This window comes from Hyperolius riggenbachi, chromosome 9 (assembly GCF_040937935.1).
Source record: "Hyperolius riggenbachi isolate aHypRig1 chromosome 9, aHypRig1.pri, whole genome shotgun sequence".
Lineage (NCBI taxonomy): Eukaryota > Metazoa > Chordata > Amphibia > Anura > Hyperoliidae > Hyperolius > Hyperolius riggenbachi.
The window spans coordinates 233,981,158-234,008,160 of NC_090654.1; the positions used below are offsets into that span (position 1 = coordinate 233,981,158).

Sequence of the window (27,003 nt, forward strand, 5' to 3'; positions counted from 1 at the left end):
GGTTGGCAGGAGCGTTCCTAGGTTCCTGGGAGATCCGGGGCACCCCTAGGCACCAAGAGGGAATGACTGTGTGGCGTGCATAAATGGGCATGGTCAAGCCACGGAATGTGGGTGTGGTCATAGGTGGTGCCAAATGTACATGAACATAGCAGTGGCATAACTTAAATATATTCAATAGGCAGTATTTCACATAAATAAGCCCCTCAACTGGCTTCTGACTTCTCTTCGGCTGGCGGGCCTGTGTGCTGTACTCGGCTGGCGGTTATGCTGGGCTGCCTGGCTGGTGATTATGCTATGCTAGGCTGTGCTGGCTTGGCTGGTGGTGATGCTGTGCTGGCATTGCTGGCAGTGATGCTGTGCTGGCCTGTCTGACGGGATTTCCTGCTTACTCTGATCGCCGAGGGCGATCAGAGTGGATAGGGGGATGCCGCTTGTCAGCGGCTGTCATGTAGCGAGCCCTCGGCTCGCTACATGATTTAAAACATTTTTTTTAAAAAAAAGTGCTGCGCTGCCCCCTTGCCGCCAGAATTGTAACAGCAAGGGGGTTAAGGACCAGGGGTGGTTTGCCTGATCTGTGCTGCATGGACTCTCCAGCCCGCAGCACAGATCAGGATAGAGCCAGGGCGATCAGACTTACCCCCTTTTTTCCCCACTAGTGGGATGTCCTCCTGGGGGGGTCTGATCGCCGCCGGCTTGCTGCGCTTTGCGGGGGGGGGGGCTCTTCAAAGCCCCCCTCCGCAGCATTTTCGGCGCTCCGTCCCTCTCCCTCCCCCTGTGAGCGGGATAGGATAGGCTTCAGCCTATCATATGCCGGCGATCCCCGGCCAATCAGAGGCCGGGGATCACCGATCTGCCTTACGGCGCTGCTGCGTGTTTACATTTTGCCGGCGAGCCGTGATCGGCGGCTCTCCGGCTGTTCACGGAGACACCCTCTGTGAACTGACATGGAAAGGCCGCTCGTTCGAGCGGCGGTTTCCATGGTAACCCACTTAAGACCTTCTGACGCCTATGGGTGTTAGCTGGTCGTTAAGTGGTTAATTAGAGTAGAAGACAGGTTTTATAATTTACTGCCACTGTTCATAGAGGTAGACCTCCAGGATTCCCATTGAGAACATCCTCCTGCTTTGCTACACTGATATTTTTTGTCAAACCGTCATGACATTTCTTTAATATAAGTCCAAATATACCTTTTCATAAAAGAATCAGCACTTTATGTTCTGTTGGATGACAGGAGCATCAGCATTAGGGTTTTGAAGCTATGATTAGGGACTTGTGACAGTCCGAAAAATGTCAGCCATTTGTGGTGTTGCTGATACAGCAGAATGAAGGATTCTACTTCTTGCAGTCATTTTTACAGGTATATTTTTTATTGTCTAATAGGGATGTGATTTGCATTCTACATTGACTAAGGGCCAGTTCACACTTGTTGTTAAAGCGTATCTGTGGCTCCGTTTTCTGGCCCGGACCAAAAATAGAGCCACAGATACCGATATTAAAAATAGCAGCCGTCTTCACCTAATTAAAAAACTGATCCATGGGTGATCCGCGGGATCTGGCTTGAAAAACTGAATGGAAGGTCTGGATTTGTCAGGACTTCACAGATCCCAGATGGGACTTCACGGAGCCCGGATACAGAGAGGGGTAGTGGCAGGCAATGCAAAAATGGATCTCCCACTACCCAGACACAGAAATGGCGGGAGATCCAGATTGCCTACTGCCTGCTCCTCCCCTCTACATTACCCCATAGGTGTTCTGGTATGCTGGAGGTGGGAGCAGCCAGGAAGGGGGGCAGCAGGCACAGCGGCGGGGAGGGGGTCCCTCACCTGGGTCCCCTCGTCCCTGCTCCCCCACCAGCTATATCTGCTATAGAAAAATGGCGATGGGCGAGCGAGCAGGGAAGCAATTACTATAGGGTGGCATTGCAGGAAGTCACGTGGCGAGCAGAGGAAGGAATTGCCATTTTGCTATAGCGGACTTAGCTGGAGGGGGAGCGGAGACAGGGAGACTCAGGTGCTGTTCCTCCTTCTGGCTACTCCCTCCAGTTCACCCTCCTTCCCCCCACACCCCTGGCCAGGGCTGAGGCTATGTTTCCAAAGACTGGAAATGAATGCTGCAAAAAAGACATTTTGCAGAAAAACGGGGAGAGGAAATGTTTTTTTTTGTTTTTTTTGAAAAATGGATCCGATCTGCAACTGGACAAATGAGGACCTAGCCTTAGATTTTGGAAATAACAATGTAACGCCATTGCAGTGCCTCCAGTATAAAGAAAACAGAGCTGCTTATCTATATTTGAAAGCTGGGCTTCTGTATTCTCTGTGACAAGCTCCATCAGAGAAAACGCATTAGCAGAGAGGCAAACATTAGCACAGAGGGAATACATGGAGAGGCTTCACTCCTCCTTCGTTTGCATCGTTAAAACTCCTTTCCTCTTCCAGTTGAGTGCAAGTTTGAGCTGACAGTAGCAGTCACTAGGTATACATTTTATAGATTAAATAAGCAAGAACCAAGAGAGTGAGCTGATGTTGACTTTTTAATGATAATTTGCTAATACCTGCACATGGATACTTTATGTTACATACATAGATACGGTCTGCGAAAGGATTTTAGTATTTTCCCAGTGATCCACTTTATACACTTTGACAGATAGATCATATTTGTCTCTGTTGAGGTATAGAAAACAGGCATTACCCATACACTTCGATACAACAAGACTACATACATTTAAACAAACCTAAACATCTCTACTATTATAGGAATTTGAGGAAAAACACACACACACACAAACACACACACGCACGCACGCACGCACACACACACACACACACACACACTGCGTGGAAGTGACTTTTTAGCTACAAGTTGCGGATTGACGGCGGGAGCGGAGCGGAACTAACGGGCCTGACCGGGAGACACGGGGGAGAGCCCGTTTTTAAAACTCTGAGCGCTGTTATTGATTCCACAATTGTGAGTATAATTTTAAAATTAAACACAATTTTACCAAATGGAACTGTACTATGTGAGGTTTCTCATCCAATGAGGTACACTTACTTATGAAAGTGGTGACAATCAGGAAGAAGGAGAAACGGGGCTGACACACTCAATCGGATTGGGTGAGTGCAATCATTTATATGAGGCTGCTGTTGTGTATATATACAAGGTGGAGCGCTGTCTATTATACTAAAGGAATATACTGTATATAATCACTGGAATGAAGATATAGGCTTCAATTCACTAAGCGTTGCTGAACATGTAATTTGGAATTCACTAAGAGAAAAGACAGAGCCATTTGCAAGGATTTACAGTAGTTACATTTTTACTTAAAGGATACCCAAGGTGACATGATGAGCATGATGAGATAGACATGGGTCTGTACAGTGCCTAGCACACAAATAACTATGCTGTGTTCCTTTTTTTCTTTCTCTGCCTGAAAGAGTTAAACATCAGGTATACAAGTCAGGACTGAGTCAGAACTCAGTGTGACCATCACTGATATGAAATTACAACTATTTAACAATTTCCTAGCAGGAAATGGCTTCTGAGAGCGGGAAATAAATAAACAGGGTCAATAGTTCATAAATTTTAGCTCTGGCATACTTCAACGAATGTGTCACTAAGCAAAAACAATAAAAACTTAAAAAAGTAGATTCAAATATAAAATAAAACCGTGGCATGGCTAAGCGGGAAGGAAGTGTTGCAGTGAAAGGAGTAGACGTCCTCAGATATTGTTTTACACGCTTGATACTTTTATATGCTTGTGAGTAGCCCTACCATTTTTCTATGATCTTAACCTCCTTAGCGGTAACCCCGTGCTGGACACGGGGTAAGCTGCCGCGGAGGATTCCTCAGGCCCTGCTGGGCCGATTTGCATCATATTTTTTTTCAAACACACAGCTAGCACTTTGCTAGCTGCGTGTTTGGTCTGATCGCCGCTGCCCACCGCCGATGCGCCGCTACCTGCCGCGATACAGGCCCCCCCCACATACCCCTTGCGCAGCCTGGCCAATCGCCGCCAGGCTGCGCTATGGGGTGGATCAGGACTCCCCTTAAGGAAATTCCATTCAGAAGCGGCGCCGGCGGCGATCGGACATTACGAGGGGACGCCGCAGGGAGGGGGGAAGCATGTAGCTAGCGCTAGGCTAGCTACATGCTAAAAAAAAAAAAAAAAGTAAAAAAATCCTTAAAATTATACCGCCAGGAAGGTTAATAAAAGGTTTTACACTATAGGAGCTTTTTAGTTGCAGTGGACTTGCTGAGGTACCTAGACGCCAGGAGGGGGATCATCTGTCAGAACAGCATTGTGCACATATGTGATTGATGCTGTCTGTGAATTGGGCAGCGGGTGAAGCAGGGTGAGTGTGGTCCCTGACGGTGTTGGGTGCACAGTCGCTGTCAAGGTCGCCCCCAGTAGAATATAGCATGGTGTTTAACCTGGCAGGGGTATCCCCCACAAGGAGTATTAAGCAGTCCACACTATGATTTTTATCTCAATTTTCATTGCATGTATGTGAGGACCGGTGCAAGGCTTAAGGAGTCGGGAAGCCAGTGGTTGATGGAGTATCATGCTGAATGAGCTGTCTGTGGGTCTGGGCAGCCATATCACCAGGTGAAAGCGGTCCCTAGTGGTGGTGGATCACTGTAAGTGAGTGAAATCGTATATACACCTCACAGGGGTTAGACGGTGGAAGACCCCTGAGTGCTTACACCCTATGCGATGAACTGTTATAATTTTTTTTATGTTTTTGAGGTACTTTGGAACTGAAGATTGAATCATACAGCCTGCATAAGGTTTTGGCGGACATTTTAGTGGACTGTAAGGCAGCGCATGGAGTTTGCATTAGATTAAAAAAAACGCATTGCTATCATCCCTAGTGGATTTGAGGGGCAGGCTAGCCGGCGAGAGCTCTATACAGATTATTGCGCGCAGCAGGCGTCTTTACTCACCTCCCGGGGGATCCAGACGTCAGTAGCTGTTCACCTTCCTGTCCTCAGAGGCTATGAATTAATCGAGATCGTCGTCATCGATCTCACCACAGAGTTACAGCGCCATCCGGAGGATGGAGGCAAAATTGCAGCGCTGGAGCCAGGGTGGCGAGTGAGAGCAGGGGCTGCTGCAGGCATTGTGGCGGCATGGTTTTTTCCTGATTTTAGGGTCTGAAATATTTTTTAAAAATCCAGAAATAATCATAGCGCCAGTGGGGTTAAACATGCTTCTACAACTGCATTCATAGAATGAATATGTTCTCCATAGCTTTCAATGTTCTTTAATTTCACAGTGTGTAAGTTAATCAGTCATTCGTTTTGGTGTACACTTCCAATATCTGAAGAGATTGCTTTTTACTTTTCACCGAGCTAATACAATGGAGGAAAATGGAACAAAAGCTCCTTGTGGCTCATTGCACTTGTCGATAGTCTCCTTCAGAGAATATTATGTAATGTTATTTGCCATCTCCGCAGGGGAATCCAGCCTGCATAGGGCTGCCACATGCTTAACATTCTACATTCATACAAGGTTCAGTGATTTAAGGCTATCTACACAAGACTGAGCACTCCCCCTTGACTGTAAGTGTAAGAGTTTCCAAAAATCTAGGCTCTCAGTATCTGAAAAGGATAACTATATATTTTCATTTTCTTCCCAGAAAGCTCCACCAGTTTTCCCCATCAATGAAAATGCAAACATACTATTTTACTGGTTATATACTTTCAAAGGACAGCTGAAGCGAGAGGGGTATGGAGGCTGCCATCTTTATTTCCTTTTAAACAATACCAGTTGCCTGGCATCCCTGCTGGTCTAGTGTCTGAACACCAGTAACAAGCATGTGGCTAATCTTGCCACATCTGACAATAATGTCAGAAACACCTGATCTGCTGCATGCTTGTTCAGGGTCTGGGCTAAACATATTATGCTGGGCATACACGGCGTGATAGTTATCATCAATCGAGCCACTGATGGCTCGATTGATAATATTCAACCTGTCCGATCACCGCGGCGAATCGACTCCGCGCTCGATTCCCGCGGGCGGACAATGGAAGAAACGAGCGCCTGATAAGGAACTGCCCGCGGGGACGAGCGGGAATGCACCAGCATCGAGCCAGCGGCTTGATTCTAGCGCATAAATGCGCCGTGTATGCCCAGCAATAGAGGTAGAGTATCCGCAGGACAGCCAGGCAACTGGGATTGTTTAACAACTCTGCGACCGCCTAATGCTCGTTCCTCGATCACGCCATATGGCGTGAGCTCGTGAGGATCGAGATTTGCAGGGAATGATCCCTGCAGTAAACACAGGGGGCCACTGCGATCAGCCTGCCAGCCGCAATCGGAGCTGGCCGCCTGAAATAAAAAAAAAAAAGATAATATATGTGTACAGCACTGCAATCTAGCCCACTGCTGGACAGCCCTGTCACTTAATTCTCCCTCCAAATGGCTCACATACCTATGTATATGTAGTGTAGTGTATTTATCTCAGTCTAAGGTTAATTTTAGGGGTGTGGGTTTGAGGGGGGAAATAAAAGAAATAGTTTTCTTTTAATTTTCATTTTTTAACCTGCTGGGCGGTCTGGACGAGCTCAGCTCGTCCAGTACCGCCGGAGCCTGCCGCTCAGGCCCTGCTGGGCCGATTTGGCTGAAATAAAAAGCAGCACACGCAGCCGGCACTTTGCCAGCCGCGTGTGCTGCCTGATCGCCGCCGCTCTGCGGCGATTCGCCGCGAGCAGCGGCGAAAGAGGGCCCCCCTAGCCGCCTGAGCCCTGCGCAGCCGGAACAAAAAGTTCCGGCCAGCGCTAAGGGCTGGATCGGAGGCGGCTGACGTCAGGACGTCGGCTGACGTCGATGACGTCACTCCGCTCGTCGCTATGGCGACGATATAAGCAAAACAAGGAAGGCCGCTCATTGCGGCCTTCCTTGTTTATTCTGGGCGCCGGAGGCGATCGGAAGATCGCCTCCGGAGCGCCCTCTAGTGGGCTTTCATGCAGCCAACTTTCAGTTGGCTGCATGAAATAGTTTTTTTTTTATTAAAAAAAAACCCTCCCGCAGCCTGCCTGGCGATCTTAATAGAACGCCAGGCAGGTTAATAATAAAAAAAACCCTAAGGATCGCAGCAGCAATCAGAGACCACCTAAAGAAAGCTATTACTGGGAAGAAAAGAAGGTAAAATTATTTTGGGTGCTAAGTTGTATGACCGAGCAATAAATTATTAAAGCTGTGAAGTGCTGAATTGCAAAAAATGGCCTGGGGTGGGGGGGGGGGGAGGGGGGGAGGGGGGGAGGGGATAAGAGGTTAGAAAATTGTCCAATAAGCAATAGACCCTGCACAACCATATGCAGATTAGGTATTTCTGACATTATTGCCAGGTCTGACAATATTAGCTGCATGCTTGTTTCTGGTGTTATTCAGACATTACTATAGACTACATCCCAACCTCTTGCCCTGCTGACACTGATGCAATGCTGGGTCTAATATTATGCCAAGATCACCTTACATATAAGCACATATACCAAACACCATAAGATCTTCACCCACCAATGAAAAAACAAGAAACCCATCAAAAACCAACCAACCTCATCATACATCAGTGCTGCTAGAACCACATTAAAATGATCAGAGGTTATCCCTAGTGTAGGGGTTCCAAATTACCTGTGCACAGTCTCTCTCTTTCCAGAACATTAACCACTTCAGCCTTTAGTGTTTTTTCACCTTATGCATCCGAGCAATTTTCACCTCCCATTTATTTGTTAATAACTTTATCACTACTTATTACAATGAAACGATCTATATCTTGTTTTTTCCGCCACCAATTAGGCTTTCTTTGGGCGGTACATTTTACTAAGAATTCTTTTCTTCTATATGCATTTTAATGGGAATATTAAGAAAAAAATTGAAAAAAATCATTATTTCTCCATTTTTGTCCATTATAGCTTTAAAATAATACATACCACCATAATTAAAACCCACATATTTTATTTGCTTATTTGTCCCAGTTAGTACACATTTAAACTATGTCCCTATCACAAAGTATGGCGCCAGTATTTTATTTGGAAATAAAGGTGCATTTTTTCAGTTTTGCGTCCATCACTAGTTTCAAGCTTATAATTTAAAAAATAACAGTAATAAACCCTCTTGACATGCATCTTAAAAAAGTTCAGACACTTAGGTAACTATTTAAAGGGGAACTGAAGAGAGAGGTATATGGAGGCTGTCATGTTTATTTCCTTTTAATCAATACCAGTTGCCTGGCAGCCCTGCTGGTCTATTTCTCTGCAGTAGTATCTGATTAAAACCAGAAACAAGCATGCAGCTAGTCTTGTCAGATCAGACTTATAAGTCTAAACCACTGAAACACCTGATCTGCTGCATGCTTGTTCAGGGGCTATGGCTAATAGTATTAGAGGCAGAGGATCAGCAGGGCTGCCAGGCAACTGGTATTGTCTAAAAGGAAATAAACATGACAGCCTCCATATACCTCTCTCTTCAGTTCCCCTTTAACCACTTTACCCCCGCGCGTACGTATTTCTCCACCCCTTTTTCCATCCTTTAAAAACCAGGGACGGAGAAACACGTACTTTCCGCGTTCCCGACGCTGCCCGCGCTCCCGCTCGTAAACACGCCACCCGCCGCTAGTAAACACGCCGCTGCCCGCTCGCCCAGAGATCAATGAACGGGAAAATCCATTCCCGTTCGTTGATCTAAGCCCCGCAATGATCAGCTGCTCTCCTATGGGCAGCGCGATCATTGTGAGAAAAAACTCACGTGTCCAGCCTCATTATACTTCCTCCAAGCTTCCGGAAGGAAGCTTGGAGGTCGCATTAAAACAAAAAGTTACTGTGGCCATCTTGTGGCCAAATAGTAAACTACACCCTACACATTTTTCACATACAAATAAATGACTTTTACACATAAAATTAACTCATTACCTCCCACATTCCCCATTTTTTTTTTTTTTTTGTAATTAAAAAAAAATTAAAAAATTTACAATTAAAAAAAATACATAAATAGTTACCTTAGGGACTGAACTTTTTAAAGATTTATGTCAAGAGGGTATAACACTGTTACTTTATAAACTATGGGCTTGTAATTAGGGATGGACGCAAAACTGAAAAAAATGCACCTTTATTTCCAAATAAAATATTGGCGCCAAACATTGTGATAGGGACATAATTTAAATGGTTTTATAACCGGGACAAAAGGGCAAATACGTTTCATGGGTTTTAATTACAGTAGCATGCATTATTTAAAAACTACAATGGCCGAAAACTGAAAAATAATTATTTTTTTCCCCACATTTTTCCTATTTTCCCATTAAAACACATTTAGAAAAAAATAATTCTTGGCAAATGTCCCACCTAAAGAAAGCCTAATTGGTGGCGAAAAAAACAAGATATAGTTCATTTCATTGCGATAAGTAATAATAAAGTTATAGATGAATGAATGGAAGGAGCGCTGAAAGGTGAAAATTGCTCTGGTGCTCAGGGGGTAAAACCCCTCAGTGGTGAAGTGGTTAAGTTTTGTTTTGTTTGTTTTTAATTTTATTTGAGTATTTTTTGGAGAGTGTGGGAGGTAAACAGTTAATTTCATGTGTCATAAACGTTTTAGCGGGGACTTCGAGTAGGCACTAGGCAGGCTGGCATACAGCTTTGTATAGATCCTTACCATGAGGGTATTTAAAAAAAAGAAATGCAAACCCTGAGAATCTCCATGAGGAAATGTTCTAGTTTAAAAATTGATAAGAATTGTGTAGTCCTATGCTCACAATACCTTCAGCACGTGACACCATAGAAACAAATCATTTACAGTGTATTTTACTCTGGGGCAAAGGACAAACTTTTAAATATGTGTGCATAAGCATTTTATACACTGCTCCCAAGGGAACACTTAAACAATGTCTCCAACCCCAGTTCTTCTTAGTACATCCTCATGACAAACACACTGAAAGGAAAATTACCATAATTATGTTCTATATTATGATAGCCTCAGAGTGATAATTCTCAAGCTGATACTGCTATGATTTAATAATACAGTATAATTGTATTTATGTTTGATGTTTAATTATTGGTACTTTATCATACCTATTACCTGTTATTGAAATCTGAAATCTGTGACCACAAGTACTGTATGTAATTTATTATCTACTTGTTTGTTGCATTAATCCCAATAAAAATTAATGTTGGAAATAAAAAACAACACAATGTAACTCCAAGTCAATCACACTTCTGTAAAATCAACTGTCCACTTAGTACCTAGATGAGATCCTCAGCCCTTTGTGAGACCATATGCTGGTGCAGTTGGTCCTGGGTTGCTTCTAAAGCAAGGCAATGTGGCTGGAGTGTGTCAGCAGTTCCTGCAATATGAAGACATTGATGCTATGGAATGGCCCGCCCATTCCACATACCTGAATCCAACGGAGCACATCTGGGACATCATGTCATCTACCAATGCCACGTTCCACCACAGATTGTCCAGGAGTTGGCGGATGCTTTAGTCCAGGTCTGGGAGGAGATCACTCAGGAGACCATCTGCCCCCCTCATCAAGAGCATGCCTAGGCATTGTAGGGAGGTCATACAGGCACGTGGAGGCCACACACACACTACTGAGCCTCATTTTGTCTTGTTTTAAGGACAGAACATCAATGTTGGATCAGCCTGTAGTGTTTTTTTCCACTATATGTTGAGTGTCTCCAAATCCAGACCTCCGCTCCTCATGCCCGCTCGGCTGGCCCACCCTGCATCCTGTCCCAACGGCTGTCAGTGCTTGACATGCACAGTAGCGCAAAAGCACTGACACATGGACAGGACGCAGGGACACTTGCCAATTATTAGATAGGATGAGCCCCAGAATAACTTGTTATTCCAGTGATTCTTTTAACATGATTGTTTATTATAATGATTAATACTGAATTTGCTCGGAATTCTACTATTCTCATTGTGATCTTTTTTCAGTGGTGTGGGAAACTTTTTTTTCACAGTTTTTACCGGAATATGGTATTAATTTAAAATTTTGCATCATTACAAAATACATTTTCTATTGGAAACAATGGAATGCGCCATTATAGCAGTTTATAAATAAAGTGTTGAACCCAATTCTTTCCTATAGACTTATATGTTGGGATTTGTTTGACAGTTGGGCCTGCAAGAATAGCACAGATTAAAGATCCTATTAAATTGAAATGTGAAGTGCTGGCAGCACAGGTCTACACCACAGTTGGAAGCCCACCATTCTGATTTAACAAGACAGGTGGAAAAAAAATGGGAGCAAAAGTGTGAGAAGTCAACTTTCAGCTTTTAAATTAAATTAAGGCTATTGACTGTGCTTGGTTGCTCTGGACAGCTGCTCAGCTTTTGCTTTTGCCTTTTTTGCACCTTTCTTGATATAAGACCTACAATGAATTCTTGTAGAGCACCAGACTTCGGTCACATTTCGGAGGGTTTCACATCTTGGCCAGTTTCTATAAAACAACACCACAGTGTCAAATGTTTGATTGAGTGCCAAATCTATGTGAATATTTGTAGAGGCCAAATCACAGACTTCAATCACAACACAGAAAAGTAATGTATAGCTTATTTTACTCTAGAAGAAACGTATTTCTGATTTACATGTGTTCACATGTATTTTAAATGTTACTATTTTTGCGTTAGTGGTCCTTTAGGTGCCATATATTAGTGGATTTTGTAGAGGACCAAATGTTTGAGAATATCAGTAGAGTATCAAATCCCTGTGGATATTTGAAGAGGACCACCAAACTTTGTCCAAACGGACTGAACCTAGAAATGACATAGAAGTGGTAAATGTAGCCCATTCTTAAATAAAATAGACTATATGTTCCTATACACCTTGTACTTGTGCTTTCTTTGTGCTACTAACTGGCTTGATGGCAGATTATAAACTTATGAGATACATCGTCTTCTAATAGCGTATTGGGCCCATTTCTATCCTGGGTCAACAAATAGGCGTCTCAGCTCAGGGACAGAGGTGCTTAGAAGTACACACCCAGTATAATCAGACATGTCCAGTCTAACATCATAGGATACACACGGAACGCATGTAATTATACTGGACGTGTACTTCTAAGCTTACTCTGTCACTGAGTTGAAACACCTATTTGTTGACCCGGGATAAAACAGGGCCAATAGGCTATTAGAGGACGAGGTTTCTTAAGTTTATAAAATGCCATCAAGCCAGTTAGTAACACAAAGGAGGCACATGTACAAGGTGTATAGGAGCTTAGATAGCTACACCCCATGACGTCCGTGGGGAAGGGGGGGGGGAATCAGCAAAGACCCCGGCTCTGTATAACCCCCCTCCTAGGTGCTGGACAGTCTCTGTACCAAAATACACAGGGGATGTACGATTAGAACAACTGTAGAATGAGTGCACAAACACTTATAAATGAATATGGTGACTAATAAAGTCTATTTTATTTAAGAGTGGGCTATACTTATACCACTTCTATGTAATTTATAGGTTCGGTCCGTTTGGTGGTGCTCTCCAAATATCCACTGGGTTTTGATACTCTACAAAGATAGGTCTTCTACAGAAATTCACTAATATCTGGTACTTAACAATGAAGTCAGTGATTGGGCCTCTACAAATATTCAAATATAGTGACAAATAAAGTCTGTTTTATTTATGAGTGGTCTATACTTACCACTTCTATGTATTATATAGGATTAGGCCCTACGTGTCCTGAAGAGGCGTGAAACTCACGTGAAACAGCTGTAGACAGTAGGGGCATTTGCTGTATCTGTTGCTTTGTGGCTTCAATAAACAGAAGAATTCCTATGGAGTGACGGAGTCCGTGCTTTTCTTTTTGAAAATATAGTGACAAATAAAGTTTGTTTTATTTAAGAATGGTCTATACTGACCACTTCTATGTATTATATAGGATCAGTCTGTTTGGACAAGGTGTGGTAGTCTTAATTACCTGTTTGTAAGTTGACCTGTTGAACCAGGGCCAGCGCTGGCATAGAGGCAAAGGGGGCAATCACCCCAGGGCCCCCTACCTCTGCAGGGGCCCCTGTGCCGTCAGACCCTGTCCCTAGCAACCATACTTTCCACTGCTGCTAGACCCCTGCATGTTAGCTGCATATAACATACTTGGTAGGCAGTGGCTGCACTGTCTGTGTGCTCTCCAGTCACGCTGCATGTCTCCTATTACACTACCCGGCGCATGTTTACTCATAGTATGCACCGGATAGAGAGGCAGGTAGCGTGGCTAAAGAGCGCACAGACAGTGCAGCCACTGCCTACAGACGCAAGTAAGTTATAAGTAACTCATTTGCAGGGGCCTTGGGAGGTGGTGGCGTTGTGTTTATCGGTGGGAAGGTGGTGTTAGTGGGGCCCCCTGCTTAAACTTGCCCCAGGGCCCTTAAACCGGCCCTGTGTCGAACTGTGTGTTATTTATATCCCATCATTATGTAACGTATGCGCTAGGTACTGCTTATTGTACAGCACCATATAAAATGTTGGTTCTTCTTTTGTGTTGTGTCTGTGAATTTGTTATTCATTTTGTAGCTTGCACTCTGTTATGCATTTTATTGATAAGGTTACATTTGTTATTGTAATTACCAGCAGCTGATACACACCTGGCCGCCCACTTCGCTCCTCCAACAACCTCCTTCTAACCATCCCATGCGCATCTCGCACTCCTATGCCCAATTACAGGACTTCACTAGAGCTCCCCCATCATGTGGAACTCTCTCCCACTGCCCATCAGGTTTGCCCCTTCCTTCAACACCTTCAAAATAGCCCTCCAAACTCACCTCTTCAAGGAGGCCTAACCCACCTAGATGCTGCCCTAACTTTCTCTGCCGAGGACTTCTTGATGCCTCCCCCCCCCCCCCCCTCCAGTCATGTCACCACCCCCTCCTTCTAGATTGTAAGCCTTTGGCACTGCCCTTTCTCCTTGTGTATCATACTTGATTGTACACTCTACCCAGAATATGTGAACGTGTATTATTGGCACTACCACTATAGTGTATGATCCGACATTGTATTACTACCTGTATTGTGTTGTGTATCTATTGCTTATTACCTGTATTGTGCTATCGGTCACCCAGCTATCATGATCTGTAATCCTATGCATTGTACAGCGCTGCGTAATATGTTGGCGCTATATTAATCCAATAAATAATAATACAAATTCTGTATTTTGTACCAGTGTCCATATTTGATGTATATGATTGGCTGTATCATTATGTACCCCATGTTTGTTTTTCTTACTTTGTACAGAAACACGGAATATGTTTGCACTTTATAAGTTAATAATAATAATAATAATAATAATAATACAACATTATTATTGTTAGAATTATTATTATTATTTTCAGAATCATGTGTATATAAAAACATCACAATGGTAAGATTTGTGAATAATAATAATAATAATAATAATAATTGTTATTATTATTACAGATAACAAACAAAGTGGAAAGATTAAATACAATTTCATTCACAATATTGAGCTTTAAATATGGCCAAGAGTGCACCTATTGGGGGTACGCCTATAACCCCTAATGAACATCTTGTTTATTTCGCATATAAGCAGAGCTATCTGTCATCCTGCCAGTTAACACACAGACCTTCAATTTTCCCTTCCTAAAAAGAAAAAGAATCTCCTTGGTTGGTCCTTAGGAGTGACATTGCTGCAGTTAACGAGTGACAAGCACCCCGGCTTGAAAAGTAAAGGAATAATAGGCCAGGGCTTCAAAGCCAGAATGCCAAGCAAAAGATTGCTTTTGTAAGGTTTCACTTGTCTGCCAATTCCTATCTTTCACCTCATTTATATTATTCCACAGGATCCAGCCTTGCCTAGATTAGCTCTGTAAACAATTCTCTAAGTCTTGGAGGCTTATTTTACATAGACTGAGTTGATCTTTGAATATGACGATATAGACAGAAATATATACTGGAGTTTTCAGCTTGATTTTGAAGCTCCTCTCTGTCTGCCTTTCTTCTGAAGCGGCAGATGTCCAGGATGACTTCATTATCAGATGTACATGTGCAGTTGCTTCCACTGTCTCATTATTAGGGATTGTATCTTTTTCTTCCCAAGGCGAATAGTCAAAATTATTTAAAATAGAGCAGGAAACAGAAGTGTCTCACACGTTCGGTTTTATTCAAATTAGTGTTTCCTCATTAAAACTACTGGGGGAAAAACTGCTGTAATTCTACAGCGATATCATAGCTCATGCCTTTTGTAGAGCAGCCAACCTGTTTGGTGTAGATAGATAAGTAGCAGCTATGAATAGACTTAAAGTAAGCCAGCGTTCAAATCTTGTGAAGAAAATCAAACCTGTGAAAACATTATACCTGTTGCTTTATTTTAATTGTTCTACGGTTGGCTTTAATGTACTTTTTCTATGCACTGGACTGAATTCACCTTTTTTTTATTTGTATGGAGTGAGACCTAATCATCCTCCTGAGTCATACATTATTCCCGCCCCGACTTCCTGTAGCTGCTTTCATTGGGTAAGTGGCCATGTGACATCTCTGGCCATGTGACACTGATGCCAGGATTAACCTTTCTGGCGGTATGATTCCTTCTTTTCTTCATGTGCTTTTAGACCCTAAAATCGTGAAAAAAATCATACCAGCAGAGAGTGTGCAGCAGCCCCAGCACTTACTCACCTCCCTGGTACCCAGCGCTGCTGTTTTCCCTCCATCCTCCGGGCGGCTCTGTAAACCTAAAGTGAGATTGCGAGATCTCACCAGGGGAAAGCAGAGTCTCGGAGGAGCGGAAGAAGAATGGCGGGCGACGTCAGGATTCCCCCAGGAGGTGAGTTGAAATGCCCGCTGCGCATTGCTCTGCATAGACCTCCCGGCGGCTACCCTCAGTGTAGGTCAGCAAACGAGATAAACAGAGGAACACCAAGAGCCCCAATAGTGTAGTATATATTGACAAAGGGGATAATGACAAAGAGTAATAGTTGTTATACTCACAAGCATGGGTCACCAATAGGCAACCACTGTAAAGGCAGGTAGGGAGATTATCCTGACCCCACTCAGGAATAAGAAGTCGCTCTCTGTAGATAGTAGAAAAGGGTCGCAACCTTCCACCCAGGGTGGATACAATATTATATAGGAGAGAACAGAGGCACCAAAAGGATAAAAGGGGTTTTAAAGGAGCTTAAAAGCCAAAAATTTGGTAATTAGAGGAGGCAGTGGTGGACTTACCTCCCCCAAGCAGACACAACACGACTGTACATTCAGTATATTTATTAACGAACTCCAGATAAAACAAAGCAATGCGTTTCACGGGTCAGCGCCCGCTTCCTCAGGCAATAGTAAAAGGAGTTACAGGATCTAGCAAAACAAACAACACTCGGCACCTCTGTGAGTTTGTTAATAAATAGACGGAATGTACAGTCGTGTTGTGTCTGCTTGGAGGAGGTAAGTCCACCACTGCCTCCTCTAATTATAAAATTTTTGGCTTTTAAGCTCCTTTAAAACTCCTTTTATCCCTTTGGCGCCTCTGTTCTCTCCTATATAATATCAGTGTAGGTCAGGGTTACCGATCTGAGCTGTGGTTTTCCGCCGCGACCGTAGCTCAGGGTTACCGCCAAGGAGATTAATGAACAACTGTTAGTTGATCAAGAACAGTTATTCTCAGGATAAAAAGGAGGAGACTAATAAAACTGTAAGGCTCCGTTCCCACTTGAGTGGACACAAAATCCGCAGGGCGCATTACCATTATGTGCCCCGCGCACTACAGCATTAGTACTAGAACGGCACTTCATTTTGGCGCTCAGCGCTGAGCACTGGGCACCAAAACCACCGGCTTCATTGTCTCTGACTGAAAAAAAGATGCAGTCATGCATATAGAAATACAGCAATCCCATTATAAATTTACAATTAACTTTTTGATAGTGACCCTTTAAAGGAAATGCAAGCTAAAGGGGGGGGGGGGGGGAGATTAGATTGACTTACCTAGGGCTTCTTACAGCCCTTAGTAGTCTATCTGGTCCATCTAAGGCAAAGCTAAACCCTCCAAAAGATAGCATACCACAGCTGTGGTTGCAGGCTTCTGTGCATGTGCGTTTGCGTGCCTCTCTTGATTGCCCGTGACCACAGCTGTGTTCAAGGATCAGTGGCACACTGTAGTTCAGCGAAACTACAGCAAGGGACTAGATAGACTGCTAGAAGCTGGAAGGAGCCCGAGGTAAGTAAATACACACAATGGGCTTGATTCACTAAGCAGTGCTGCTAAAGCAGCGCATCTTAGTTTGAGCAGTGCAAGTTAAAAAAACTCCCCAGTGCACCAAAGCACGCTGTCAGCAGGAGTGCTGAGTAGCGTGCAATGCTAACTTTCGTGCACTCCTTGTAAAGTACGGGCCGCTCCTATAAATCCACCCTCAGCCCCATCAAGTGACAGGCAGCCTATTGGGCCAATCAAAGTGCAGGGATCACATCCTTCAACTCCACAGGATCTGACAGGGTTTGAGGGTGGGCTTATAGGAGCGGCTTGTACTTTATGGGGAGTGTGTGTAAGTTAGCAGTGCATGCTACTCAGCACTCCTGCTATTAGCTCTGGGGATTTTTTTAACTTGTGCTGCTTAACCCTCCTGGCGGTTTAAAAAAAATCCGCCAGGGGGCCGCAAAGTAGTGTTTTTAAAAAACGTTTTTTTTTTCAAAGACAAAGTCTCGCTACATGATAGCCGCTGCTCAGCGGCATCCCCCCAGCCCCTCCGATCGCCGCCGGCGATCGGAGATCAGGAGATCCCGTTCAATAAACGGGATGTCCTGGAGGGATTCACCCGTCGCCATGGCGATGGGCGGGATGACGTCACGACGACGTCGGTGACGTCATCCCGCCCGCTACTCAGGGGACTCCGATCCACCCCACGGCGCTGCCTGGCACTGATTGGCCAGGGAGCGCACGGGGTCTGGGGGGGGGGGGGCGGCGCGACGGATAGCGGCAGATCGGCGGGTAGCGGCGGCGATCGGATGCTACACGCAGCTAGCAAAGTGCTAGCTGCATGTAGCAAAAAAAAATTGTGCAAATCGGCCCAGAGGGGCCTGAGCGGTGCCTCCCGGCGGCATAGCCCGTGCTCAGCACGGGCTTACCGCCAGGGAGGTTAAACCAAGCTGAGCTTAGTGAATCAAGTCCTTCGCAATTTCCAGTCCGATTCACAGGAATCGGAAGATTATTTCAGACAAGTCCAATCTGCTCCCATTCAATAACCTGATCAGCTTTGCAATATTATCATTGGAAATTTGATTGTAATCCATCGGGAGCAATTTGGACATGTACACACAATACTAATTCCCATCAGATTACCAGTCGATTGGACGGGAAACTGAATCGTATGTACCCAGCATAATCTTCCTCCCTTTAGCTCAGATTTCCTTCAAGAAGAACAGAACATGTAAAGAAAGGACATTTCCCCACCCTCCCCAGCATCCGTAGTCCACAGAAAACCTGACATTTATATGGCAATAAAATAGCAGCTTTCTTTATATAATTGGTTTAACAACTACAAAGTTTATCTCTCCCCCCCCCCCCCCCTATGTTTAGTAGGTATTATGGTAAATATCAAACTGTGGAAAACAATAAATACATAAAAACTGAGATGTCACTTAAAGGTTCTCTGTGTATTATTCTATTGTAGAGTTCTACACATTTGTTGTTTTCTCTCTTGGAATAGAAGATTTTACACTTGTTTTTTTCAATAATGACACTGCACCATTATAGGCATAAAAGAGTCCAACCAATGGGATTATGGGAAACTCTCTCCCGCCGACACATATCCTTTTCTTTACTACAGGATAACAACATTAATGTGATTGTGATCGTGACACACTTGGGGTGATGAAAGATTGGAGAAGCTGAAGTCTCCTTGTTTTTGAACTACGCGTGACACACTCATTAGATTGGATTGTTAGGCACAATGCACAGCACAAACTTGTCTCTTGTGATCATTCTCCAGTTCCCACAAGCCTGTGTGAACTCTTTTATCTATCAACTGCTCATGGCCCACAGATGGAGATGGTTCAAAGGAAGCTTAAGGAAAAAAAGGCATTGTGACATGTGCCACCAAATGAAAGTTCACCACATACTCCAGTGCACCCTGCAGCTTGACATAGTTCCAGATGCTGTTCCAAGAACCTGCTGAAGCCTTATTTAAAAGTCACATACTAAGGCTCATTATGAAGTCTACAACAAATTCAGAATTTGTTCAAGCATTCATAGTCTTACTTAAATTGGAACTAACCCTGTCCAGCTTAATGGCACTGAAAACAGGTACCCTTCTGTTTAGTATAAAAATATAAAGCCCCACTAAACCCAAAATTGAATGTGTAAAATACTGAAAGTACACATATTGTTTAGTGTAAATGGTAAGTGCTATTTGTGATACTGCACTTTCACATTTAAAACACAAAGGGGTAAGAGTTGCCCAGGACTGTTAAAGAGGTGCCCCGGAGGAGTTAAAACAAATAAAATAGAAAAAGGGGGAGATGGGTTATCTCAAAAATATACATATATATATATTGCATTTTAATAAGCACAGGAAATGCCAGGTGCTCTGCCAGGTTTCCCAACCCTGTCCTGAAGTACCACCAACAGTGCTTGTTTTACAGGAACCCAAAAACATTCACAGGTGAGGTAATTACGTGTCGCAATATCTACCTCTGTGGAAATGATGCACAGTTGGTGGTACTTGAGGACAGGGTTGGGAAGCCCTGATCTAGACCAGTTTTGTCCAACTTCATGGAAATGGAGGGCCAATTTTTTTTCAGACTACATGGTGGAGGGACAAGTATGATAAATTGAGTTCTCATGGTACCAATAGTTGGATAAAAGGTGTAGATCAAAAGACCTGATATGTCAAGTGGATTTGCTTGTCTCCCAAAAACACAGATCATTTGGCAGTATTTCCCATAAAAAACATACATAATTTAGCAGTGTTTACCCCTCCCCCCCAACTGGGAATAGTAACTCTTAAAAATACATATAATCTGGCAACATTAATTATCAAAATACACATGATTTGGCAGCATTTACCCCCAAAATTACACATCATTTGGCAGCATTAACCACCAAAAATAGTCATCATTTGGAGGCATTAGCTTCCAAAACGATACATCATTAACATCATTCACACACAAAAACACAAATAATTTGCCAAAGTTTCCCCTCTAAAATACACATCTGGCAGTGCCCCCACCCTAATACACATAATCTGGCAGTGTTTACACAAAAAATACACATCATTTGGCAGTGTTATCCCCCCAAAAATAACAGTTTTGCAGCAGATGAGTGTATTGATACACAGGAAACTGTAGTAAGTTGCAAACAGTTCAGCTGAAGGCAGGTAAACTGACAGCTCCACACAAAGTATATGGTGCCAAAGTGCATAAAATTGCATAGATGCAACTACTTACTATGTTACCTGCACGTACTGTATTACAGGGGTTTAAAACGATATGGAGGGTTTTCAGTCCATATTGTTCAGTGCTTCACCTCAGGAGTGTAACTACAAATCATGGGACCACCCAGCAAAACTTTGATGGGCTCCTTAATGTTCTCAACCCTTTTGTCTCTTCTTAGTAACCCTGGTGGCCTGAAGGTCCATCTTACAAGGATCTTAAAATATGAATGGCTATCAGGATCTTCACACCCGTAACACGTGTAGACTAGCCACAAAAAATTCTGATATGGAGTATCAGAGGCGTCTGCTGATCAGATAAATGTAGGAATTTTGCTAGATGGGAGTGTGCATTTGCTTTTCCAGTGTTTTGCAATCAGCATTCAGTATAGAGGTAGTGTGGGTGATTCCCCTGGTGGTGAGAGTTCCAGGGCTCACCTGCATCTCCTTCTAGGTATCGCATGGTGGTTTAGTGTGGCAGATTCCGGGCCCCTGACTGTCATGTGAACCAGTGCTTTGTAGTATCAGAGAAAAGGAAGTTTAGTAGTTGGGGCCCTCCCACACCTCTGCCCCCCCCCCCCCCACAGTAGCAACGGCTGCTCCGCCCTAATTACACCCCTGCTCCAACTACTGAGTGCACATAGCAAGTATGTAATATTTATCAGAATTATGTTATTTTTACCTAAAAAAAAACTATGTTAAGAGACTACAAATGATAAACATATTATTCTCTAAATTGTATTTCACAGTAAAATAATCATTTGTCGCCAAATAAATGTTGTTTACTCACAGTATACATCCACTCGTATAGACTTTATTGCAGGAGAACCAAGTCCATTTTCTGCTTTGCAGTAATATCGGCCTCCTTGGTGTCTCTGGATATTTGTAATCCGAAGGGTCTCGTTGAAAACGCTGGAGTCTTGGAATCGATCTGACGCGCTTCCTGCTGTTTTGGTCCACCTGATCTGAGCAAGCATCAGAAAATAGTGTTAGTGCGGCCATTTAGTAATGAGATGCAGTTCCTAGCTGTTCCCAGACCTGTTTAAAGAGAACCAGAGACGAAGCACCCTCATGTATTTTATTACATTTATCAGTGGGAACATGACAGTAAACACCTACACTGCTTTTAGTTTAATTGTTATCTGCTTAATCTATTAGCAACTGTGATAAGAATCCACCGACTATTCAGTCGAGGTTTGACCTGGAATCATTATAGCTGAGTCACTCTTCTGTGGAGTCTTTTCAAGCCCAAGCCTTCCCCCTCCTGGCTTAGATTTCCTGCTTTGCATACTGAGAGCTGTGATGACTGGGAGGGGCTGCTGCTGCTGAGAGAGAAGCTCTGTGGCTGCAATATGATCCCTGTGTGCTCTGTGTGCACTAGATACTGATGATGACTGCAGTTTCATTCCTATGAGAGACACTTTCTACAGGCAGCTGTACATCATACCAAAATGAAAGCACATAGATGAAAGGCTGCATTTAGCCTAGATAGCAGCATAGTCTCATATAGCCTAGACAGCACATCCAGAACAACTCATAACCCGGAAGGAGAAGAGATATGAGCCGGTGGCCATATTTGATTTTTCCTGGAGCAATAATGGATAAAAAACACTAAAAAAGGCACACCAGAGCGGCAAAATTATCAGGTAGAGCATTTATTCTTTACAAGCTATCAACTGATATGTTTATTTTGTGTGAAACGTTCATCTCTGGTTCCCTTTAAATGACTAGCAGAGATACTTTACCTCTTGTCATCTTTTTATTGCTTATAAGGGGGAACCCGATGTGAGGCAAAGCTACAATTTATGTCAGTAGAAAACCAGGAGTGGAAAGTCACGGCTGGGTGCAAGTTGTATATCCGTGGCTAAAAACACACAATGGAAACTAACACTGAAGAAAAAAAGCACAGCAGTCCACTCCGAATACAGCCTGTGCTGACTACTGTAAAATGAAAATAAGCTATTTAAAGTAAACTGAACAGTATAGTCTGCAGTAAGAGAGGAAGCGGACTGCTGTATAGATGGATCATAAGATCAACTGAGCAGCCACTAGGTAGACTGAAATTAAAGGGAAGTAGGCATGGAGTTTGATTTACTAAACTCAGGTAAAATTGCCATAAGTAAGGTATGTAGATAGTGGACCTGATTCACAAAGCTTTTCTGTTAAATTATCTCACTTTATTTATTAACTTACAATTTATCTCTCCTTAAATGACTTAACTCATGGTTTAGCTCTCCTTATTTGACATAACTCATGGTTTAGCTCTCCTTATTTGACATAACTCATGGTTTAGCTTTCCCTATTTGACATAAACATTGGTTTAGCTCTCCTTATTTGACATAAGTCATGGTTTAGCTCTCCCTATTTGAAATAAGCATTGGTTTAGTTCTCCTTATTTCACATAAGTCGTGGTTTAGCTCTCATTATTTGACATAACTCATGGTTTAGCTCTCCTTAATTGACATAACTCATGGTTTAGCTCTCCTTATTTGACATAACTCATGATTTAGCTCTCCTTAATTGACATAACTCATGGTTTAGCTCTCCTTATTTGACATAACTCATGGTTTAGCCCTCCTTATTTGACATAAGTCATGGTTTAGCTCTCCTTATTTGACTTAAGTCGTGGTTTAGCTCCCCTTTTTTGACGTAAGTCGTGGTTTAGCTCTCCTTATTTGACTGAAGTCATGGTTTAGCTTTCCTTATTTGACAAAAGTTATGGTTTAGCTCTCCTTATCTATTTATCTCATGAATTATCTATCTTTATGTGTTTATCTCCTGCATTAGCACTCCTTACAGTTAAGGTGAAAAATATGTAACCTTTGTGAATCAGCCCCAATGTGTGCTTTAGTACTAGTATAATGCACAATAAAGCAAACCTGAAGCCAAAAAAAAAAAAAAACACCTTATGATATAATGAATTGTATGTGTAGTACGGATAAGGAATAGAATGATAGTAGCAACGAAAATAGTCATTTTTATTTTCAGTTACATAGTTTTTTTTTTAATAACATTGCATCATTCTGTCACAGTTGCAGTTCTAAAAGCACACTCTGCCCTTTACGCTATAAAACAAAGCAGGAATAATGACCCTTTGAACTCTCCTGCAGTAAAACCTTATCTCAAGCTGCCTTTCACTGTTTCTTTGCTCCAGAACCAGTACTGTATTCAACCCAGTGGGCCAAACAGCTCAAAGAAGCTCTTTTGCAAAGATAACACCTCAAGTTTTTTTTTTAACTCTTTCTATGCTGGAAAAAACAATATGAGATTATTTTCTTTGCTACTAATGTTCTTTTTCTTAGCTGTACTACACATATTGTTCATTATATTACAAGTTATTACAAGTTTATTTTCACTTCAGGTTTGCTTCATGCAAGTAGAGTAACATGTTATAGAAGCATCAAGTGCATTGTGTACATAATGAAAATTGCAATACATGCTGTGTTACTTGCATATGTACCAGTTGATTGACACTGTGCTGCTGCTCAGTGTTGATCGGATACCTCATTATCCTATTCGAGTTTGGTCGAATTCGGATAGTAAACTATCCGAATTCATTTGAAGTTCGTTATTCGAGTTAATCGAATATCCGATTCGAACTCGGATATCCGACGTCACTATCCGAGTCTGTATTCGAGTAAAATATTCGAGCTGGCCTTAAATAGCTTTTAAAACTTGTATTGGAGGTCAACAATGATGCATGAAACCACCTTTTTTATGAAGAAAAACATCAAGTGATTATGTGGTGATGTAGTAGTTATAAAAAAGGTATCAAAAAAAGTAAATTAAAAGTGTTTGCATGAGAAGGTGTGTCCAAAATGGTTGGAAGTCGTCTTCTTCTCCTTCTCCTTCTTCTTCATTTTCCTTTCTTTTGTAATATTTTTTTTTACTTCAATTGTGGAAATACTTTATTTTAATAACACCATAGTTATGGGCATGGGCAGCAGCACCTTGTAATGTGTTCCCTGGCAGTGGAGACACAGACAGTAGGAGGAAATACAAAAGCAGGCAGCATGAGGAGGATGAGTGTGTGGCAGCAGGCAGGCAGCGAGACATAGCCGGTGGCGCATGGGCAGCAGCACCTTTTAATGTGTTCCCTGGCAGTGGAGACACAGACAGCAGGAGGAAATACAACAGCAGGCAGCATGAGGAGGATGAGTGTGTGGCAGTGGCAGCAGGCAGGCGGGCAGCGAGACTTAGCTGGTGGCGCATGGGCAGCAGCACCTTTTAATGTGTTCCCTGGCAGTGGAGACACAGACAGCAGGAGGAAATACAACAGCAGGCAGCGTGAGGAGAATGAGTGTGTGGCAGACTGGCAGCAGGCAGCAGGAGGGCAGGCAGCGAGACATAATAGGCCCTGGTTCCTAGCGGTGGTACCAGGGCTGTAAATGAACACCATGAGGTTCCAGACAGCGGTCGTGAAGCCCACATTGTGTCCAATACACAATTGGGACAGCACAGTTTTCAACCCAGACACCTCTAAAATAATTTAATTTTTTTTTCAAAATAATGCAGCCATTTTTGAGCGTAAATAGGTGGCGCATGGGCAGCAGCACCTTTTAATGTGTTCCCTGGCAGTGGAGACACAGACAGCAGGAAGAAATACAGCAGCAGCAGGTGTAATGTGTGTGTGTCACTTCATGTCCCCCTCTCGCCGACAACAGGTCCAGGAATTCACCTTCCATCCGAACCTGGTTCATTTTGAGAAACGTCAGTCTGTCCACAGACTTGTGAGACAGACGAGATCGCTTCTCAGTGACAACTCCACCGGCTGCACTGAAGCAACGCTCTGACAGTACGCTGGAAGGGGGGCAGGAGAGCACTTCCAGGGCGTACTGCGCAAGCTCGCTCCAGATCTGCAGGTGCTTGACCCAATACTCCATGGGATCAACAGGGGCAATGCTGTCAAGCCCACTGAAGGACCCCATGTAGTCAGCCACCATGCGGGTCAAGCGCTGTCTGTGACTGGAGAAGGATGCTGCTGCAGGCACCTCCTCTCTAGTCCCTGGCAGCTCTACACTCATGTAGAGCTCGTTGGTCAGAGACAGCAGGTCTGTGGTGCGCGTGCGCTTGCTGCTGGTGAATGCAGGCACCTGCTGCTGCCTCTGTGCTGGCTGGACAGTGGGGGTGGATGGCTGAGGGAAGGCTTCCTCCAAGTGCTCAACAAGGGACAGCTGCAAATCCCTCATTTGTTGCGCACAGTCTCCTCCTGCAGGCAGGAACTGGCTGAGCTTCCCCTTCAGACGTGGGTCCAGCATCATGCAGATCCAGATGTCCTCCCTCTGCTTCATCTGGATCACCCTTGGGTCCTTGCGCAGGCACCTCAGCATGTGCGCTGCCATTGGGAAGAGTCTGGCCACGTCTGCTGGCACATCATCGGCAGCCCCAGAGCCAACAGTGCTGTCCTCCTCATCCTCTGCCTCCTCCACCTCATCCTCTCTCCACCCCCACACCACTCCAGCTGTGCTCTGCTGCTCCCCCTCATCAGCAGCAAGGTCAGGGACCTCCACCAACTCCAAGCCCTCCTCCTCAGAGGTGGCTGTGAAGCTGCCTGCAGCTCCTGCTGGTCCAAGGCTGCCGCTCCCTCTTCCAGCAGTGCATACAGGACCCTGTCCAGCACACACACCAGGGGACCCACTCGCACACCATTGCATGGTCCCTGCTTACCATGTTGGTGGCCTGCAGGAAAGGTGCCAGCACTGAGCACACCTGCTGCATGTGCCCCCAGTCCTCCATGGAGATGATGGACGGGAGGTTGGTGGTGGCACGCCCAGTTGCAGTGATGGCGGCAACTGTTGCTCATGCAACGTACTGGCTGACAGCCTGCCTCTGTTCATCCAGACGCTCCAACATCACCAGGGTGGAGTTCCAGCGAGTTGGAACATCGATCATGAGCTGGTGCTGTGGCAGGTGCAGCTCCTGCTGCACCTCTTCCAGGCTTGCTACGGCTGCAGCTGAGTGCCGGAAATGACGCACAACCTTCCTTGCCGCCTCAAGGAGTCGGTCCATCCCCTGGTAGGTCCACAGGAACTTTTGGACTACCAGGTTCAGGACGTGCGCCAGGCAGGGGATGTGAGTCAGGTCTCCCCTGCTGATTGCAGCAACCAGGTTTGCCCCATTGTCGGACACCATCTCTCCGACTCTGAGGCCTCTGGGGGTCAGCCAATTCCTCTCCTGCTCTCGGAGTTTGGCCAGGACATGGTTCACCGTCAGTTTGGTCTTCCCCATGCTGACCAATTCCAGCAGCGCTTGGCAGTGGCGGGGCTTCACGCTGCATCTGAGGCGGGGGGTTTGGGCTGGTGTGCCGGAGGATGGAAGCGGATCAGAGGAACCTGCTGCAACTCCAATGACCCTGCATGGTGGCATCACCCACTGCGTTGTTGCTGCTGCTGCTTCTCTGACAGTGCCCGATGCTGCTCCCCCCTCCTCACCCCCTTCCACCAAGCTGACCCAATGCGCAGTGAAGGATAGATAGTGGCCTGTCCCAAACCGGCTGCTCCACGAGTCCATGGTGACGTGGATCCGTTGACCCACCGCGTGATCCAGCCCTCTACCAACATTGGCCATCACAGAGCAGTGAAGTGCAGGGATGGCCGTGCGTGCAAAAAAATGTCGGCTGGGGATTGGCCAATCGGGGGCTGCACACA

The 27,003-nt window shown here is 44.4% G+C and overlaps 1 protein-coding gene across 3 annotated transcripts in view; it reads right to left on the minus strand.

Annotated features, from left to right (window-relative positions):
- Window positions 1-27,003, minus strand: part of MDGA2 (MAM domain containing glycosylphosphatidylinositol anchor 2) — a 1,075,710-nt gene that overhangs the window by 488,313 nt on the left and 560,394 nt on the right. For all 3 annotated transcript variants that reach the window (XM_068254164.1, XM_068254163.1, XM_068254165.1), the window contains exon 3: window positions 21,147-21,321. In XM_068254164.1, coding sequence (XP_068110265.1) covers window positions 21,147-21,321 — 175 coding nt within the window. The remainder of the gene's footprint in view (window positions 1-21,146; window positions 21,322-27,003) is intronic.